At 40.3% G+C, this 20,868-nt stretch overlaps 1 protein-coding gene across 2 annotated transcripts in view; it reads right to left on the bottom strand.

The window, feature by feature from the left end:
- Positions 1–597: 597 nt before the first annotated feature.
- The window catches only part of BAG3 (BAG cochaperone 3), a 34,202-nt gene continuing 13,931 nt past the window's right edge, over positions 598–20,868 (bottom strand). Inside the window, exons 2-4 of one of the 2 annotated variants that reach the window (XM_060768534.2) lie at positions 9,896–10,249; positions 6,612–6,977; positions 598–1,862 (exon numbers count right to left, since the gene is read on the bottom strand). In XM_060768534.2, coding sequence (XP_060624517.2) covers positions 1,104–1,862; positions 6,612–6,977; positions 9,896–10,249 — 1,479 coding nt within the window. In that variant the 3' untranslated portion in view covers positions 598–1,103. Of the gene's footprint in view, positions 1,863–6,611; positions 6,981–9,895; positions 10,250–20,868 lie in introns of both variants that reach the window. The other variant, XM_060768533.2, reaches the window with a different exon arrangement.

The following is a 20,868-nucleotide window of genomic DNA, read 5'->3' on the forward strand; positions in this document are numbered from 1 at the left end:
AAAAGATTGTGTAACCATTCCTAAGCAAGAGAGACTTGGAGAAATCAGATAGTTGGTATTTCTGAAGTACTGCTGTATGAAATGAAGACTTCAGTTCTGATGGGATTATGCAGTCAGTAATGAAAACTTCTAATAACGTTAAAACTGTTGCCGAAGGTTTCATGGCTGGAATCACTGTGTTGCTTACAGAAACCCAAAGATAAAACTAACATTCCAATTTCAAGAATGTTTGCATTTTAAGCATATTTCTCCTAACTTGCATTATGGCACAGTTGAAATTATGATTTTGTTTCTACTTTGAACAGGAGAGGAAAAATTGGCTGATTAAATGCCTTATTTCTGTATTTTAATGTGCCCCATCATTTTATTATCCAACTACAAATAGACCATGTTCCTAGCAGGCTATACAGATACATCAAGATGGTCTGAATGTAAACTTGACATATTAAAGAACAAACCAACGACTGATTAGAAAGTATAAGTAAGTGGACATTTTAAAAAACCTAGTTAGAGCATTACAAAAAAAATTCTGATTTTCAAAATATATAATATTGGCTTGAAAAGACAGCTTTTGAGTTTATAAACCACACAGGTTCATCAGGTTTGTACAGAATTTTATTTTTTTCCCATTTAAAATATAGCACTAAAGTTCTCAACACATATAAATATATCTATATTTTCTCAACACGCTTTTTCAAGGCATTGTTACTTTAAAGTGCCTAACAGTAAAAATAATCTTTCCTTTCAAGAGTGTTTATTTTTTTTAAAAAAAATTAAATCCTGATGTGTTTAGGTAAAATGTTTTACATTAGTCAGTATACTTGCCAATATTAACCCAATTTCCACCTCCCCCTCCCCAAAGGGTTGACATCTATTTTTAATAAGATGATCTTTGGACCAACCCTGCGAGCAACAGATAGAATATACACTAAATGTATTTTCCTTCTGCCTCCACATTTCCCTCACCTGAGTGTTTACAGTGTCCCAAGCTGCTATGTTGATTAAAAACCAATTGGTGCAAAGCTCCTGAATGCATGCAAGTTAAAATTCACTTAACACACACTTAATTTAAAGAGTTCAAGGATTTTAATTTTTGCCTCTGGCTATGGTTCAGTTGCATATTCAGATTTGTTTGTTTCTTTGGCAAGATTGGTAACTACTCCTTCCTTGTTTCCAGGTTGATTCATTTCGACTTTGATTTGTTCCTTTGCATTCTCATTACTTATATCCTTAGGAAGGTTTTCCACCCTGGGATCCACATCCATTTTTTCCTGTGATGATGGAGTATTCTCAGGCAATTGTGAATGAAGTCCATCCCCTTGATTAGGCTCTGCAACATCTTCTGCTTTCTGTTCAAGTCTTTCCAAGATATTCTGGACTTTCCTTACGCCATCTCTCCTGGCCTGTCGAACATCGGGACGACCCTCAGGGTCCACAGAGTCCAAGGCTAGCAGCTCTTTGGTCAAATACTCTTCTATCATTAGATATTTTTTGCCATTCTTCTTACCTTGAAAAGAATCGACTTCCTGCTCCAGTAATTGTACTCTGTTTAGAACAGCTTCAACTTTCAAAAGTCCTGGATGTTTTGGAGGCTCTTCTGCCTCTGAAGTTTTCTGTGGTTCACTTTCTTGTGGGGAAGATATTTCTTCTACAGGAGCTGCTTTAGCAGGGCAAGGAATCTTTTTATCAACATTTTCTGCTGCGGGGGGTGGTTTTTGTGGGGGTGGCTTAGTATCTGCATCTGTACGGCTGACTTGAATGGGGATAGAAGCAGCAGGCATTGGGACTGCCTTGTTTTCAAACTTAGCATCAGGCGGTAAAGTCGGTGATGCTCTTTGGGTTGGCACTTGTTGCTGAGAAACCTGGAAAATGAGAACAATAGAGTGACTAATGGTAGCTGTGCACCAAGAAAACAATGACAAGGATTGCACCTTTACACAGTTACAAAACCAAGTTCAGTATGTCCAGATGCAAGGCATTTCTGGGATTCATCAGCCTTAAAAGTTCTATGACTATATAATGGTCAATAATGATAATAATACAAAGCTTCTGGCTATTAGCTGGTTGTACCAGAAATAATGATGATGATGATGATGATGATGATGATGATGATACCAGGTGACAGTCGCATTGAGGAAAAACAACAGGAAAACTCAGCCATTACTAGGGCCTCAAAATCCAACTGCAAAGGCTCTGGCATAAACCAGTACAGGCAGGCATGTAGCCGGGGGGAGGGAGCTTGAGGGGCTTCAGCCCCCCCTGAAATTCTCATGGTGGTCTGCGAGAAGGCCTTACTGGTACATTATTTAAACTGTTATGTTTATTCATATCATGATCTGATCACCATGCTTAATATATCCCATATGCATGGGGGTATTGCGGTAAAGGATACAAAAGGTTTGCTAGGGATGATCCTCTCTCACTCCCCCCCCCCCCCCCCCCGAATCAAAATCCTGGCTACGGGCCTGAGTACAGGTGGTCCCAGTGGTAATCGGCACACTGGGTGCCATGCAAAAAGATCTCGGCCAGCATTTGAAAACAATTAATATTGACAAAATCATGATCTGTCCACTGCAAAAGGCCACCTTACTTCGATCTGCACGCATCATTTGAAAATACATCACACAGTCCTAAACGCTTGAAAAGGGTTCGGCTTGTGATTTTATGATAGGAAATCCAGCATAGATATCTCATTTGCTGTGTCATACTGTGTTTTTGTGTCAGTATAATAATACTTTATTTATATTCCGCCCCTATCTCCCTGAAGGGACTCAGGGTGGATTCCAACAAACAAAAAAGGCAAACATTCAATGCCTCATTACAATAACAAATGTAGATATAATATCCTGGAATAACCCCACATGTGAAAAGAACATACAACGTGGCATGTAAAGAGTAAATAAAACGTAACCTATTAAAAATGTATCTAATGTATAACCTAAATATAAAACATCAACATAAATTCACAGGAGCCAACGAAGGTTCACACAGATATATGGGTTGGTTTCATGGCTGGTGATATTAATTGGTTAATGGTTCATACAACCCAAAACAGAGCACAGCATTGTTTCTGAAGGAGCATCTGCACTGACATTTTATTCAGAAAGGAAGGGGGTGGGGTCTGAATCAACTTGCTACACTGACACACACAACTGATTTGGATTAGAATGGCCTCAAACCATGTTAACAGAAATTGTGGGATACTCTGGAGCTTCTCCCAAAATCCAGAGTATATTGCAACTTCAGATCCATGCAAGCAGCTGTACGATTTCATATTAGGAAAGAATAAATGAAATGAAATAAAAATGGATGACTTATATGAAACTAGCTGGGCCCTGCCACGCGTTGCTGTGGCCTTTAGTAAGAGTTTTGAAGTCTCTGCCTGGCCTCTCTTCCTTCCTTCACTCGCCCTCTTTCCCTCTTTCTCTCTCTCACACTCCTTCCTTTCCCCTCTTTCTCTCTCTCTCTCTCTCTGGCATCCCTCCTTCCTCCCCCTTCTTTATGCTTGTGTGTAAACTTGAGTATCTTCTGTTGGTCATGGGGGTTCAGTGTGGCATGTTTGCCCCAATTCTGTCGTTGGTGGGGTTCAGGATGCTCTTTGAGTGTTGGTGAACTCTGAATCCCAGTGACTACAACTCCCAAATGTAAAGGTCTCCCTCAAACTCCATCTGTGTGGATATTTGGGCGTATTGAATGCTTTGGTCCGGATCCATCATTGTGTCTTCAAAGTCGCCCCCTCCCTTCTTCCCACCCCTTCCCTCCCTGAGTCACTCCTTCCCTCCTCCCACCCCCTCCGGAAAGACACGCCCCCTCCCTTCGCCCCACCCCTTCCCTCCCTGATTGACTCCTGGAAGGAAAGGGGTGGGGTGAAGGGAGGGGGCGTGTCTTTCCGGAGGGGGTGGGAGGAGGGAAGGAGTGACTCAGGGAGGGAAGGGGTGGGAAGAAGGGAGGGGGCGACTTTGAAGACACGCCCCCTCCCTTCGCCCCACCCCTTTCCTTCGTGACTCACTCCTTCCCTCCTCCCTCCCTCTCCGGTTAGACACGCCCCCTCCCTTCGCCCCATCCCTTTCCTTCCAGGAGTGTCTCAGGGAGGGAATGGGTGGGGCGAAGGGAGGGGGCATGTCTTTCCAGTGGGGATGCGGCACAGCGAGGCTTGGAGTGTGTGGAGCGGGGCTTGGAGGCAGCGTGGGAGGAGTAAGATGAAGGAGGGGGTGGAGGGAAGGGGGCGGGGGCAAGTTGCATTGTTTGTGTGTGTGTGTGTGTGCCGTGGGGAAGTGCGGTGACGTGTTTGCGCTGGGCGGGGTGAGGGAGGGAGGGAAGTGCGTTGGCCGTTCGGCCATGTGTGCACGTGCGCTGGGGACTTTGTGCCAGTGCGAATGCTCAGTTGTTTTGCCGTTTTTTCTGTGTGTGGTTGTGTTGTTTTGATTTCTGACTGGATTAGTTTGTACCTAGTGTGTTATCCTTGGGGCATGGCAATTTTGGTGGAGTTTTGTGGAGGGGTTTTAGAGTTTTGCTTCCCCGTTGGACGCCAGTAGGAAATTTATAGATATAGATGGGTTAAAAAAAGGGGAAGCCAACACAAGCATCTTACAGAAATGAAGAAAACTGTGCATGGTTAAAGATAATAGTAGAGAATAAATATGTGGCCAGAGCAAGGAATGAAGGGTGGGTAACATGGGTGGCTTTAATTTTTAAAAAATAGTTAAATGTTAATTTTTAAAAAGATGTATATAAGAAGACTTATGTTAACAGCCTACTGATTGAAAGTGGAATGTATCATACAACAAATGTACAACCACGAAGGTTGTAGTTCAAGTTCAAGTTCACTTTATTATGGTCATTGATCAGCTCACGAGAAGAGGGACACAGTCGGGAGATCGAAAACTTTAAAACAGGTGTAACATTATTAGGACATTATGACAATTAACTTAAGAATCTAGGCTAAAAGCCATATATATATCAACGCCCAATATAAATTATGGAATTAAAAGGAAGGGGGTCTGGGGTGCTCATGTGGCACAGGGAAGAGAAGTCCAGTCAAACAGAGAAGGGAGCAATGTTCATTAATTAAAATACTATAATCCCAATTTTCTGCTAGTACTAGCTTGTGCTATTAGACATTGACTGCCAGATTTTAATTGCTGCTGTGCAGAACTTGGTGACATTACAAGTTATAGCCAAATTAGTATTTGAAAGCAGCAGGGAGATGTAAAATTGTCCAGCGTGTCCTGGGTGTTTGTATAGCCATGGCGTAATGAGAAGGGATTGAATATCTCTATAGAAAAGGCACTGAAGAAGCACGTGTTCCATTGTCTCTATGTGTCCTGGTTAACAGGGGCACAGTCTCTCAGAGTTTGGGGTCTTCCAGTAATGCCCTTCCAATATGGCAGATGGGAGGGCATGGCAACATGCCAGAGTGAAGGTCCTCCGATGGCTGGAAACCTCCAGCATGGTTACATATTTCATAGAGGAGGTACAAAACCTATGGACTCCAACGATAATAAAGGATGGGGCATTGGCTAAGTTTAATTGGCGCTCAATGTCTGTTATTCGTTGTTTAATCAGAGATTTGGCTTGATCGTAGCCCATACTGGTTAACCGACCTGGAGAGAAGCCCAAGGATGAAATTTTGACTGCTATTGCTTTTTCTCATCTGGACTGAAAGTCATTCGGCATAGAAAGTGGTGCAAGGCCAGGAGGAGAGAAAAATGGTACCAGCCAAGAGTTCAGTATAACCACCCACACACTAAGGTTTTAACCACCCTTTGGTATTTTGTAGAACTGTGCATAATTACATAATACATCTCCAGGGGATGGCACCTACCTTGCCCTGTTGATCAGGTGTTTGCAGTACCCATGAGGCAAGAAATGATATTGGACAGTACTTGGTGCCTGCAAAGATGATATTCAGAGCGACAAGGCAATTGCAAAATGGAGGGGGAAAGGAAGGAATTGTTCCTTCCCCACATCCCCTACTGCTTTGTAGCTCTGGATATCATCACTTTGGGAGCTGAGTGGTATCCAGTACCATTTCTGGGGCCAGGGCACTGCAACTATTAGATCGCCCAGGGCGCTACAACCACCAGATCGATGGGAATAAGATAAGAGTTGTGGTTGAGCAGCGCTGAATCAATTCCGCTGCTGCTTGGCCATGCAGCTGCCAGGCCAGTTTGGGGTTGTGCAGTGCAGCTGCTATTCACCCCTTAAGCGGTTTGCGAGTATGCAGTACAGCCTGTAGCAAAGCCAACCTGGAGTACCCCTCCCCAGATGAGCATTGCCTTTTATGGCTGGTGAAGATGACCCCTAAGAATATGACCAGAATTAAGAAGTATCAAAAGTCAACAAAACACCATCACTAACCCTATCCTCTTTTAACTGTGAAAATCAAACATAAATGCTGGATCACTTATCTCACAGCTGTGCTACAACCTAGATATCAACAGTTTCAGTTTTAAAAAGGCAGAGGTATACTTTGCTGTCAGACATGAGGTTACTAGCCAGTTTATCATAACCAATTAATGGGATATCATTTTCAGTACATCTCTCTAAAACAAACCAAGGAATTAACTGAACAATCTCTAATGAAAATTAACTAGGTTCACCACACTCACTTGAGGTTTAACTGATTGTACTCTGATGGGAGTTGGAGACTGGACTCTGCCTGGTGAACTTTCACGACTTCCCGGGCCTCTCTGTGATGCTCTAAATGGGGACTGCGCCCTTTGTGGCTTCTGATCCACATTATCGACCTGAATTTGATGGTATACTGGTTGGTGAGCTTGGTAATCACTCTGCTGAGCTGGATAATGTGTCTTCTGTGCTTGATGATAGGCCTGTGATGGTTGTCTTGGAATATTTCCCTCATGGATGACAGGGATAGGAATATATCCACGAGGGAGCTGTTGGCCTCCTTGGCTAGGCCTTCCTGATAGCTGAGGAGAAATTGTTGGTGACTCAGAAGGTGCAGTTGATGGAGACTGCTGGAGTGGAAAGAAAGTGCTATTAGTATTCTATGTTCAGTTTCAAAAAAAGAAGTCAAAAGTGTTCAAACAGAGGTACCTGATGTTTCACAATTCTACCAAGTTCCAACAACAAAATTGAGAATGACAATAACCACGTGGTATACTACTGACTGACTAAGCAGATCTGCATAACTTGACCTAGATGCTAGAAATAACTTGTCTCAATATACTTTTTCAACTAATAGATCTCCCTTGGGGATTGAAGAGCTATCAAGGATCACAACAGGTTGAAGCAAGTATACTTAGTAACATCTTTTAATCCTAGGAAAACTCCCTCTGAGGATTTTCCCAGGCCCTTCCAAAACTGGGAAAACTCCAAAAACGATTACCATAAGACTATTTTTCAATTCTATGAGTTTCTGTTATTACTTTAAATAGTTTTAAAACAATTAAGTATAAAAGAAAATTAACAAAAAGTAATTCCAAAACCCTCAAGGAGACATGTAGCTCCTGAGCCAGTTAACACCACAAACAAGGAAGTGGTTTAACAATATGCATTGTCAGAACTGTGACTCTAAAGACTGTTCTGCTTTTTGTAAATGCAAAGTGAGACACTACTGTCTGCTACACACAGCCATCAAAGGACTGACAAGTGATGTCACTTGTGCAGAAGGTATACACTTGAGGTGCATTCTCTAATTTACAGCATGTTTTTCTGGCTATGTTAATACAAATCCAGTTAAAAGTGCGTGTTATGTGCATATGTTGACTAAACACTTAGATTCCTACTTGAGGAAAAATGAACACAGTATTCATGTTATGCTAGCTTAAGATACTCCCAATGCACATCCACTGCTTGGTATACACTGCAGCTACAATCAGAATCAGATGCAATGCACTCATAACATCATACTATTGCTATTGCTTTAAGCAGGCAGAATGTCGCACTACCATTGTTCCTATGTTTAGCAGTGGAAAAATGACAACTTAACAAGTACTTTTTAGTTTTAAAACTAATCAAACATAACAAAAAGGAAGGATACCAACAATCTGGAGTCAGAGCAGCTGTGTGACAAATCTCAAATATCATGTTATGCTGCCAGTGAGACAGCTATGACAATCTGGGGAAACTTGGATTTCTGTTTTGCAGTGCAAACAGGAAAGGAATCAGGTGGTGCCATTAAGACTTATTAATTTATTTTAGCATGAACATTTGTGGATTTCAGACAGAACCACTGATGAAATGCCATCTTTAAACTATATGTATTTAAATGACAGATAAACTTCCCTGTCATTTGATGGAAACATTCATAGCTGAATAAGCCTTGCAGCTTATATTTCAGCATTAAAAATTCCTCTTTTGAAAGGAAAGGTTTGCACCTAATGCAGCAGATACAGTTTCCCTTTACTGGTGCAATTGTGTACTGCAGTACTTGATGTACTTCAGTGAACAAAATACTCCTTTTTCTTGATTTTATAGATTTCAGAATGCTTTGGGAGAACAGATGTATTAGTAATTCAGTTGTACATGAAATTTCACTTGTAATCATATTGCTTTTCACTATCTGTCGCTAAAAACAGTAAATGCAGGCACAAATTTATTTATTTATTTACTATATTTATACCTTGCCCTCCTCACCCTGAATGGCTTATGGACTCAGAATGGCTTATAAGTAGGCAACAATTCAATGCCACATAAACAGACATACAAATAAAGCATATACATAAAAACCGAGGAATTTAAAACATCTAAACATTAAACTCAGTAATTAAAACCACACAATCCTAAATCATAGTCCAGGAGCCATTCCAGCAGCAAATGCACTTCTTCCATAACAACTTATGGCACTGAATTACTGTTCAAAGGCTTGGTCCCACAGCCACAGAAGGTCAGAAGGGAGGGAGCTGATCTAATTTCGCTGGGGAGGGAGTTCCACAGCTGAGGGGCCCCACTGAGAAGGCCCTGTCTCTCATTCCCACCAATCAGACCTGCAAAGGAGGTGGGACCGAAAACAAGGCCTCCCCAGAAGATCTTAATCTACAAGATGGTTTATAGAGGTGGTTCATACATTCGGACAGGTAAGCTGTGCCAGAACTGTTTACGGCTTTATAGGCTAAAGCCAGCACTTTGAATTGTGCTCAGTAGCAGACTGGCAACCAGTGGAGCTGACATAACATGTGAGTTCGTATGCTCCCTGTACGCTGCCCCAGTAGTATCTGAGTTACAACATCCAATTTACATATGACACCTAGTTACAAATGGGAACGAAACAATAGAAAGGGATATTCACTCCTGTACTATGATGGGAAAAAGGTGTTTCCACTGAAGCTTGATCACCAACTCTTGTTCCCACAACAACCCAAAATTTCAAAATCCAGTTGTTGTAAGGACAGAAAGTTTAAGATATGTTCTTAACTGAAGATTAAGTGAAATATTATGAACAGGGGCAAAGATAGCAAAATAAATGTTACAGGGGTGTAAACCCTTCCCTATGCAATTCAAAAATAAATAAATAAAAATTGGCAGGGGATACACTTAAAATATACCTGTTCTGACTTACATATGAATTCAATTAAGAACATATATTGTTTATAACTCAGGGACTGCCTGTATTAGTTCAGTTCTGTTTTAGATTTAGGACCATCTTTTTCAGAACTACTCAATATGCAGAAAAAGAACAATGTCTTGCATATCTACATATTCAATAAGTAACAATTTGTGTGCATTTACCTTTCTGCACAAACTGCTAGAGATAAAAAAAATGGTCTGCTGACTATCATCTCAGAACATATGGAAATGCCTGTACAAAATGAGTCATAATTTAAACAGCCAATTTTGTGACCAGTATAACTCAGTCCCATGCTATCATTTAGATCTTAAGCCTTGTAAAGATTCCAATGTAAAACATACCACAGTAGTTCTGTCAACTTACCTCAGATCCATGTGAGGAGGGAACTTGTGTTGGGGCAGCTGCTGTTGTCTGTCCACATTGTTTATCTGCCTGGCCAACTTCTGCCATTCCCATAGCTGGGGACTGTGAACGGGCAAAATTTCCCCTTAGAGGTGATGGGGCTCGCATTGTGGGAGGAATGGTTTCTGTCTTGACTCGTTGCACGCCAGGCTGATAGCCAGAATAATATGAATGTTGCTGCCTGTTGTCCAAACCTTCATGTATTACTGGAATGGGGATGTAACCAGCACGAAGCTTTGGGTATCCCATGTTTCCTTCTCTTGCTTGAGACAGGTTTGGGCTATTTCCAGATAGACCATTTGCTGATTGGTTTTCCTAGACAAACAGACATCACAGTACAGATAGAGAAGTTAGGATCTTTAGAATTCAGCAACAATGTCACATTTATGCATCAAGCTACACTCCTTGCTGTCTTATATGGACGCATTTAGATGATCATATTCTAATTATAAATAGGGTATCAATAGATGCAGATAAAATAAAATCTCATAAACCAGGGGAATTTTTTTATTAATATATATTTATTGATATTTCAAGGTTAAGTATTTGCAAACGTATTTTGAAGCATATGGAAATTACAGTGTGCCTTTATATGGTAAATTGCTAAGGATAGTCTTCTTCAACTAATTATTAGATGATACCAGTGGTTCCCAACCTTTGGGCCTTTAGGTGTTTTGGGCTTCAACTCCCAGTAATCCCAGCCAGCTTACCAACTGTTAGGAACTGTGGGAGCTGAAGTCCAAAATACCTGGTGGCCCAAAGGTTGGGAGCCACTGGATTACACAAACTGCAACAGCATTAGAAGCATGGCCCTCAATGTTAAGGGTAAGATATAGTGGCATCACTAGGGGGTTGCGAGCTGCTCAGACCACACAGGGAACATCATCAGAGAAGGTGACACTAAAATCACTGTATATGCAAATTTTGTGTGGAGTGCATCTTTCTCAGGCATAAAAGTATTTGATTATTGTCCATATGATGTGAAAAACACAAGGCTACATGTCTGCATTAACATAAGAAAGTTTCAGCAAGGCTCTGGAAAAGTACAGAGAAGATCCTTTCCTTCAGTAATAGAGATGCCAGCAATTTCCAGTACTGTATATCACAGAAATACTGAAAGCAGTTACACATCCCTGCTCTGGCTTTGCTGAGGGTGGGAGCCTTTACAGAGTCTCAAGCTCATAAGTTCCTCCCACTTTCCCTTCCTTTTCAGTTTTTATTCCATCGGTCTTTCTCTCCTTTTCTTCTTTCCAATGATGGGACATTTTTTCCCTTCTCTCTCCAGCAGCATCTGGATAAGTGAGATAGGCAGCAGGGTGGGGTTTTGTTTGCGTGGATCAAGAAAAGGCTCAACAGTCACCTATGTATCCACCGTCAAGACACTATACTTGGAATGCCATCATACTTGGACAACAAGGGATCGCTCAAGTTAGTAAGTAAAGTAAGTAGCATGATGTGCAGGAATAAAACCATCACTATTCCATTGCCACTTGCTATTGGTAGTTGCCTTGTCAATTTATGATTTTGGGGAAACTGGTTTGCTAGCTTGGTCAGATTGGAGTAATTATGTCAGAGAAGGAAAACATGGTGGAAGAATGAGAAGAGAAAGAAAAAGATGAAGCCAAGCGGTGTACTGACTGCAAAGAAGAGAAGACCAATAGGTATGCGAGGGGAAAAGCAATTGAAGGGGGAAAGCTGGGCAGGATGCAGGAGTGGGTATGTATCTATGGGTCAAAAAAAGGCAAGAATTCTCACCGCTAAGCCCCGTTTTCCTCTTAGCAAAGAAGATTTTACTTCAAATTTTGAGTCTCTTTTATATAACAATGCAAACAGCAGTAATACATGCATTCAATAGGTTAGGGACCAGAGAACTCCACAGTAATGTTCATAATGGTACCTAATGATTCTGGAGCTTGACTATTTCCACTTTTTTACAGTGCCCTGTAATATATATATATATATATATATATATATATATATATATAACCTCATTTCTACCTTGCCTATCTCGACCCCAAAGGGCTCAAGGTGGCTTACAAATCCTGCAACAATTCAGTGCCGCACAGGGAAACAATAAACCACATCTTCTCAAAATATAAAACAATCTAAACATACAAACAATTAAACCAGGTATCAATCAATCAAACAGATTAAAAACAATATAAAAAGTCATGATCTCCTAATAGCTGATTGACATATTTTTGACTATTTTAAGCTACAGTATTAGGGTATGATCTGGCATGGCAGTCACACCATGAATTATCATACGAAATGAACCAATCCTAGTGACTGTCACTGGCAGGATAGAATAATCACGTTCTCTCATTACTGTGGAAGCATATGGGCAGGGGTGGTGGTGGTGATGGTAGAAGTTATGTTTTGCAAATGGTCGATATGTTCTTTTCAAAACACCATGTCAGAGAGGTTGATTAATATTTAATAGGGGACTTTCAACAGTACGGCAAGTTTTGGTAAGAATTTTCCAACAGAGGTTGCTGAGTCAGGACTCATTTTCTTCATTTCTACAGCAGCCATATCTACTTACTCACTTTCTGGTTGAAAAAAAAAATCTCATAGGTTTAAAAATATTCCAAGGTCTCCCAAAACAAGACAAAGTTACCTTCAAGGCTTGGAGGATGTAAGAATGTCCACAGGGAGTTGCAGACAACCCAAAAATCATGTTTCCCCCCACTCCCAGTTATAGAAAGAACAAAAAGTATCATAGTTTATGGGGAAATTGGGACTAAAATAATTCAGTCAGCCCATCCAAAAAGCATTAAGTCACATGGGGGCGGGGGGGGGGGGGAGCTTGTGGTCTTGATTTGCTGACCAAGACTTGTCCCTATTTTAATAGACACAAACTGTACGGCCAGCAAGTGCATCCTGAGGATACAATTCATCCCAAAGGCACAGAGAGCCTACATTGTGCCAACGATCTTATAATACTTTTTGTTCTTTTTGTTCCTCTGTTGGTTTTCCTTTCCAAGTGTATCTGCAATGCAACCTTCTAGACGAGCATTAAAAACAAACAAACAGAAAACAGATTTATGCCACTTCCAGATGCCATTTTCGGTCACTTCTGTTGTTGTTTGAGGTGAAGGTGTTTTGAGACATGAGTGAAGATGTTTTGAGTTCACTATTTCAACTATGTTAATAAATCCTGACAGGGTTACAGCTTTTCAAAAAGTATTCTTTAGGGCTAACTACTTCCTAGCTAGCATGCCCCTCACCATCAACTGAAGAAACTATTGCATGTGCCTTCTTAATCAGTCCTATTGTTAGCAACTATGCTAGTCCCTTTGTACTTTCAAGGCAAAGAGATAAAAGGGAAATGACATAACACAAAGGTCCCATCTACACTGACCATTTAATACAGTTCAAAGCTAGCTTCAAACTGAGGTGACCAGACAACAAATGTCCACAAAAGTGAAAGAAAGACCAAATATGCACATGTGTTCTATGGTTTGTGTAATGACTATCCACATCTCAAACCCATTCCAGAATTTCATGGGTCATCTAGCCTAACTCCCTGCAATACAGAAAAACACAATCAAAACACCCACTACAGATGACCACCCAGCCTCTGCTTAAAAACCTCCAGAGAAGGGGACTCCACCACCCTGCAAGGCAGCATATTCAATTACCAAACAGCTCTTACCAGAAGTAACTTCTTCCTAATGTTTAGGTGGGGTCTCAGTTGCTGCATCACACTGTTGTCTTATATAAAGTTTGTGGTCTACTAAGACAACTAGATTCCTTTCACATGTACTGATTACAAGCCATCCTTAATCTGTGTGTTTCATTTTAATTGCCTAGATGTAGCACTGAACATTTCTCCCTGTTGAAATTAGTTTCGGCCCAGCTCCCTAATCTCTTAAGATCACTTTGGATTCTGATCCTGTCTTCTGGAGTATTTCCTATGCAATCATCTACATACCAAAACCAGTCTGAAACTGCATTTAATAGCCAGTGTAGGTGGGTCCAAAAACTGGGAAAGTATTGAAGAAATATGGAGGGGGGGGGGGGGGAGTGAGAGATAAAAAAAGTGAAAACCTGCCACCAGCAATGATTACCATGGTAATGCTCAGAATCTGAAGCACTCCAATGTATAAGGCCATGATAGTACTACCAGTGTTCATTTGTTTCCTGAGCTTTCTTCTTACTTAACTAAAATAAAATCTAATTTGATATACGGTACTTTCTCTAGACGCATCTACACTGACCACTTAGCACAAAGGGCACCTGAATCAAGCCCAGAAACTGCTACAACAAGGAGAATAGGAGGCGATGGTAAGTGTAGCCTTTTGATGGTGTCGAATGGGATTTGATGCCACTGGACAGTCCGAATTCCCACCTGCCTCTGCAGTAGTCAGGCAGTTGGGATGGTAGCAGTATAAACCATCCTAGAGCCAACTTTGGATCATCACTAATATAAGGATTCAGTGTAAATCTGTTCTGTTTGGTGTATTGAACTAGATTACCTTAAAAATCCCTTCTAATTCAATCATTCTGCAACTCAGAACAGAATCAATCTGAATAGTATTAGTAAAGGTAAAGATTTCCCCCCGACATTAAGTCCAGTTATGTCTGACTCTGGGGGTTGGTGCTCATCTCCATTTCAAAGCTGAAGAGCCGGCGTTATCTGTAGACACCTCCAAGGTCATGTAGCCAGCATGACTGCATGGAGCACCGTTATCTTCCCGCTAGAGTGGTACCTATTGATCTACTCACATTTGCATGTTTTCGAACTGCTAGGTTGACAGAAGCTGGAGCTAACAGTGGGTGCTCACGCCGCTCCTTGGATTCGAACTTGTGACTTTCCGGTTAGCAAGTTCAGCAGCTCAGTGTTTTAACCCACTCCGCCACCGGGGGCCGAATAGTAATTGACAACTACAATGTGGAATGGTAGGTAAAGGTAAAGGTAGTCCCCTGACATTAAGTCCAGTCATATCTGACTCTGGGGTGTGGTGCTCATCTCCATTTCTAAGCCGAAGAGCCAGCGTTGTCCGTAGACACCTCCAAGGTCATGTGGCCAGCATGACTGCATGGAGCTTCAGTTATATGGTAGTTTCAATTGCTCAGGCTCCATGCATCTATTCCAGTGAAAGACAAATCTGAAACTAAAGACACAGCACTTGCTGATAGCCATACACTATGCTTTCTCCATTCCTACTTTTCAAATTGGGGATTCCAAAGAACATATGGAGCAGTTCAACTTTGAGGAGAACCCCTCTATTGAAAGGATGAACTTCTGACCCCAAAATATCATAAGAATCACACTGGTGGACTTTGAAAATCTCTGGAGAGGACTTTTTTTTTCAGGCACTAATAAATTAAGCTGCCGATACCTGCCTTACAAATATAGGGGGCATACTGTACTAGTAAAGCTGAAACCTGTCAAGTTATGTAATGATGTGTCTAAAAGAAACCAACAATCGGCTAACAAAAGGAAATGCTTTTAACATTGTTTCCTAAATTGGCTTAAACTGAGAACTCTTAGCTTCTCCACATGCTCAATTCAATAAATGGAAGCCAGAGCCATGGCAATTCTTGTCTCTTAAGAATTAATTTTTAAAGTGGAATGGTATGTTTTCAACCTGTGCACATTCACACATCTGAAGATTAATTTAAAACCTAAACCAAAACGTATGCCCTTATAAAAGTCTGCATCATGTCCTTAGACACCAGCAGTTTATAGATCTGAAAGCCATAATAATAATAATCATCATCATCATCATCATCATCAGACAGTCCTAGACACTTGGGAAGTGTGATCTAATGCAATAGCCAGCAGAGTGATATTGTTTGCTGTGTACTAATCTTGTTGTGTTTCAAATAATAATAAAAATCATAATCATAATCATCTTTATTTGTATACTGTCCTATCTCCTCATGGGTATTCAGGTCGGTTTCCAACATGTAAGGCAAAACATTCAATTGCCGGACAGAAACCATACAGACAATTACTTCAACATAAGCACGTTTGATAATATAACAGACCTAATTAAACTTAACAGGCAAAGTAACAGCAAGTGAACTCCATAAAATACATGAGCTAACTCATTCAATTTTCTATACAATGACACAAGATAAGGGGTGGGGGAGCATTTTCCCCAGCTTACAAAAAATTCCTACATTTACTAATTTTAGGGATTTAAAAAAAATGGCAAAAACTTTTTTTAAAAGACACAACAGCGATACCATTGAATGTCTCTCATATTAATCAATAGAACTTCAATTTAGGCATTTCTTCCCAGCCAGAGATTTACTTACTAGTAGTATCAGTCAGTTCTTCTCTTTGTAGAGTCAACAATTTATTGGAACTCTAACTGGCTCCTGCTATGGAGGGACAAATCTTTCCCCTTATTCTGACTGGGGTTTTCTGATGGTGAGCAGAATTCTTAGAAATGTAGTTTAGGGCAAGGCCTTTTGAATTCTCTGGTACAGGATTCCTCACCTTCCCAAACTACATTTCCCAGAATCCTGTGCTTTCTCTGTCTTTTTCCCAGCGAACTCTGCTTTCTCCCTGTGAGAGACCATTAATTTAAAGAGGAATGGCAGCCTTTTTGGCTTGGCTTTGCTTGCTTGTGCTGAAAACAAAACTGACTTTGGGAGGCTTCCGAGGTTTACAAAATTCAAATGAAAAAGTATTGGGTAAGTTCTGATTCTTAAGTTTTTGTAGCGGGGTACGCACACATGTTGGATATGGCGTTGTAAATACAAATTTAATCCAACGAAAAACTTGCACAGTCCTAATGCAAATGGATCTACCTAAAATCAAATAAATATTTACCAGCTACAATAATGTGAGACTGAAGCTGTGGGAGAAAGGAAGGATGAGTAGGAAGATGAAAAGAAAATTATTGGGAGAGATGTAAGATAAAGGCTCTCATGCTTAAGTATGCTTGTAACATAACCCTAACACTCTACATTGGATAGAAATGGAATTTGTAGAAGAGATTCCCCCATTTAAGTCCTCTAATGAAGCTCTTCCTGCAGTGGTCTTTCTATTTTTGGACTACATTCTAGATGAATCTCCAAGTAAGATCAGGTAACAAATATTTCTGTTGCTTACAGGACAAATATCATTCAGTAGGGGCCAAACTACATGTGACAGTGAAAAACACACATCTTTAAAAGCAAATCTAGCTATTAATGTGATAATATGCTAAACCCTTCCTATGGAGTTTATTTTTCTGGATCTTCTCCCTACTTTCTGGTTTAGTTCTTACACTGGAATTAAGAGTGGAAGGAGAAAAGAAGCAGATGGGGTGTCTCTCATACATTTATATTGTACACAACTTTATACTGCACTTAAACTGAGTTTTATGTACAATTGAGCCAGACATGAATTTAAACTAACGTACCACCATCATGCACTCTGATTGTGCTTTTCCTGCATAGCAGGGGGTTAGACTAGATGCTCCATGTGGTCTCTTCCAACTCTATTATGCTATGATTCTATTGTTTGGTCCTATGTGAAGGCTCTAAGAAGAGTGCTATGCAGCCATATCTCAATTAACAAGGCAACTGAAAAATCATTTTATTTTCATAAAGTCTTTTAATACTCACTCATGCTCATGTTTACAATAGACAATGTAAATAGGGGACCCTTCTCCACTGACCCTTTAAGCAAGCTTGATCTAGCATCCCAGATGCTGGATCGAGGCCTCTGGCAACCCAAAAGGGACTCCCTGAGTCACCAATTTGGCGTTGCCGGACAAGGGCTCAAACTGCCCCCCCCCCCCCAAAATGAGAGCTATGTGTTCTACTTATACTAAAGCATAATTAGATTCTGGTCTTATTCCCCCCTCCCAGACAATTAAGAGGAATGACAGACACATTTCTGCTCATGTATGAATACTGAAAAAGTTCTCATACTAATGTACAAAGAATTGTACATGATACACCAGTGCTGTTTGTCAATGAAATTTGTGGAAAAAATAAATTTTAGGAATGATTTTTTTCTTTAAAAAAAAAAATAGGGTTAAACCCTTGTGCCGGCTGAACTGCTGACCTGAAAGTTGGCGGTTTGAATATTTTGCATCCTATACTATTAGCTAATTCTTTCCCCTACAAATCATGTTGATAACTTTAAAATGCAACAATAATATTAAAATGTTTCATAATATTTGTTTTCATAACAAAAAAAGAGACAACCATTCTCTCTTGTCTATATGAAAAATGAAACTGATAATTTTCCCCCATTTCATTCAAAGGAGCCATGGTGGCACAATGGTTAAACCCTTGTGCCAGATGAACTGCTGACCTGAAGGTCGGCGGTTCGAATCAACGAGATAGGGTGAGCTCTCATCTGTCAGCTCCAGCTTCCCATGTGGGGACATGAAAGAAGCCTTCCACAGGATGGTAAAACATCCGGACGTCCCCTGAGCAACGTCCTTGCAGATGACAAATTCTTTCACACCAGAAGCAACTTGCAGCTTCTCAAGTTGCTTCTGACACACACAAAAAATCAATAGGTTTATGACTCAAGCTTCTCAGAATCAATAATTCTCCTCCAAAGATTAACAAATTAACCATCAAAAATGTACCATATTTCAAATGTTTAATGTCTAAAGGCAGATCTTATACTTTCACATAAATTGAATAAAGCTTTTGATTCAACATTTAATAGGCTTTGAAATATTACAGGTAGGCCTGATGGTAGCATGACTTTAGTAAATTTTCTACAACAAATTATCATTTAAAACATGACAGTTGTTTCTAATATCCTACTCCCCCATATCTGTATCGGTGACTCATCTGAATTCTCTCCCCTGCAATACCTTTGGAACAAGGAAATAGCTACTGTGTTTGCTCTGAATGTGCTTTTCCTTCAATTATTATGTGTGCATATTTTCAATTTCAGAAATAAATGTAAATGTTACTGATATGCAAGCAAGAATCATTTGCCCTAAGTTTCTGCCAGGAGTAAAATCTGATTGGACCTTTAAATACTAAATACAGTATTTACCGGTATAATGGAAATGCTGACAACACATTGAAAGAACATCATAAACTCATTATTCTACTTGAATGGTACAACTACCAAATCTGCAATTGCACCATACAGATTTAAGTTTAATCACTGTATTTCTATACTTCACTATATTCTAAAAAAAGAATTAAATTGATACAACTTGTGAACAGCATTCATGAAATAATTGTCAAACAAAACACAGAATAAACAAGTCATGTTACATGCCCTTCCTTTCTCAACCTGTTGAAACAGAATTACTAGTATGCCTGGCCAACATATTAAAACTATGTTTGAAATTTAATAGTATATCTGAATCACTTTCTCTTACTTTCTTAAACCTAGCAAGCAGGATGAACTTCACCATATACCCCAATATCCTTAGAATCACTTTTGCAGAAAGGGAAATGGTTGATATTTTCATCTATTCTTTGCCAGTTCAATTCTCACAGTTATAATCACATTGTATTGTCAAAGGATTTCATGGCAGGAATCTTTTGGGGTGTTGTGTGATTTCCAACCTGTATGGTCCTGTTCTAGCAACATTTTCTCCTGCATCTGTGGCTGACATCTTCAGATCTTCAGATCCTCACAAGAATTAAAGGCACAGAAACCTCATGAATGTAGAAACACTGAACATATTTCTGGTGGCTGGACAAGGCTTCCTTATATAGTCAGCAGGTAGATGTGTGTGAATGCTGTAGTGCCTTCCTCAAAGCTGCGGGGGAGTGGAGTAGCAGGAATTTCACACACACAAACACTCCCTCCCCCCAAAGCAAAGTCTACAAACCATCAGACTTCACTCTCCAAGCTTTCCATATACAACTGAAAACATGACTTTTTCGACAAGCTTTTGACCATGTTTCGAAATCCTTAATGAAAGTATTGGGGGACCTAGAGATTATTTCACATTGCATTTTATAAGACTGATATTGATTGCAGTTGTTTTAGATCTGCAGCTATTGTTGCATTTTACTGATCTTAACAGGGTGTGGGGGGAGGGGTTGTGATGTTTATATTGGTTGTTACTGCTCTTGTGTTTTGTGTTTGCACCTTTGAGTGCTTTGTAAGCCGCCCCTAGTCCTTCTGTGAAAATGTGGTGGGATATAAATAAAGATGATGATGATTATTATTATTATTATTAAATGGGATGGGGTGGTGGATGATAACTAAAATCACTGCTGGTTCAGAGATTTCAATGGGATTGCAACTGAAATTGTCACTACTCCACTCCTTGAAACCTTGAGGACTGGAGCAGCAACCATTTGAGTCACCCGCCACCCTGTACTTAAGTCTACAAATCAGCAGCCTTCAAGGGGGGATGGATGGCAATGGAAATTGCCTCTACACTGCTCCTGTAGGTTCAGAAAGAGAAATAGCAGCAATGACTTAAATCGCCATTTACCCACCACCAAAGTTCATGAACCAGCAGACCTCGTTCTGGAGAGTGGACAAACATTTAAATCTGAGCTAAACACTGCTTGCAAGCTCCTCACTGCTACTTCTCTCTCTCTCATAACTTTGAGGAGAGGAGAGAAAGCAGCAATGCTTTTGACAACTGCCCCCTGAAGCCTACGCATCAGGAGACTTCGATGGGAGCAGCAAACACATGAATAATGAAAACTGTGAATGCCAAACCCACGAACATGAAGGGCCAACCATACTGCACATCAACCATACTTGAAACTATGTAAAAGCTGCTACACCAATAAAGTTGCATTAAAAGAAATAGATGCTATGTGGATTCTTTCCAGCCACTTTCCCATGCTTTGAAGTGATGAGTGGTAATAGAAGGATGCGTCAAGATATCCGGTTATTTACATGCCCATCTGTTCCTCTTGATTTTGATAAATATCCTTACCCTACACTATCTATTCTATTTGCCTGTCTTATCTTTGCTTTTCTGAATCATCTGGTAAAAGCAAAATGAGAGAAAAATATAGAAGGCAAAAGTAAG

Source organism: Anolis sagrei, chromosome 3 (genome assembly GCF_037176765.1).
Source record: "Anolis sagrei isolate rAnoSag1 chromosome 3, rAnoSag1.mat, whole genome shotgun sequence".
Classification (NCBI taxonomy): Eukaryota; Metazoa; Chordata; class Lepidosauria; order Squamata; family Dactyloidae; genus Anolis; species Anolis sagrei.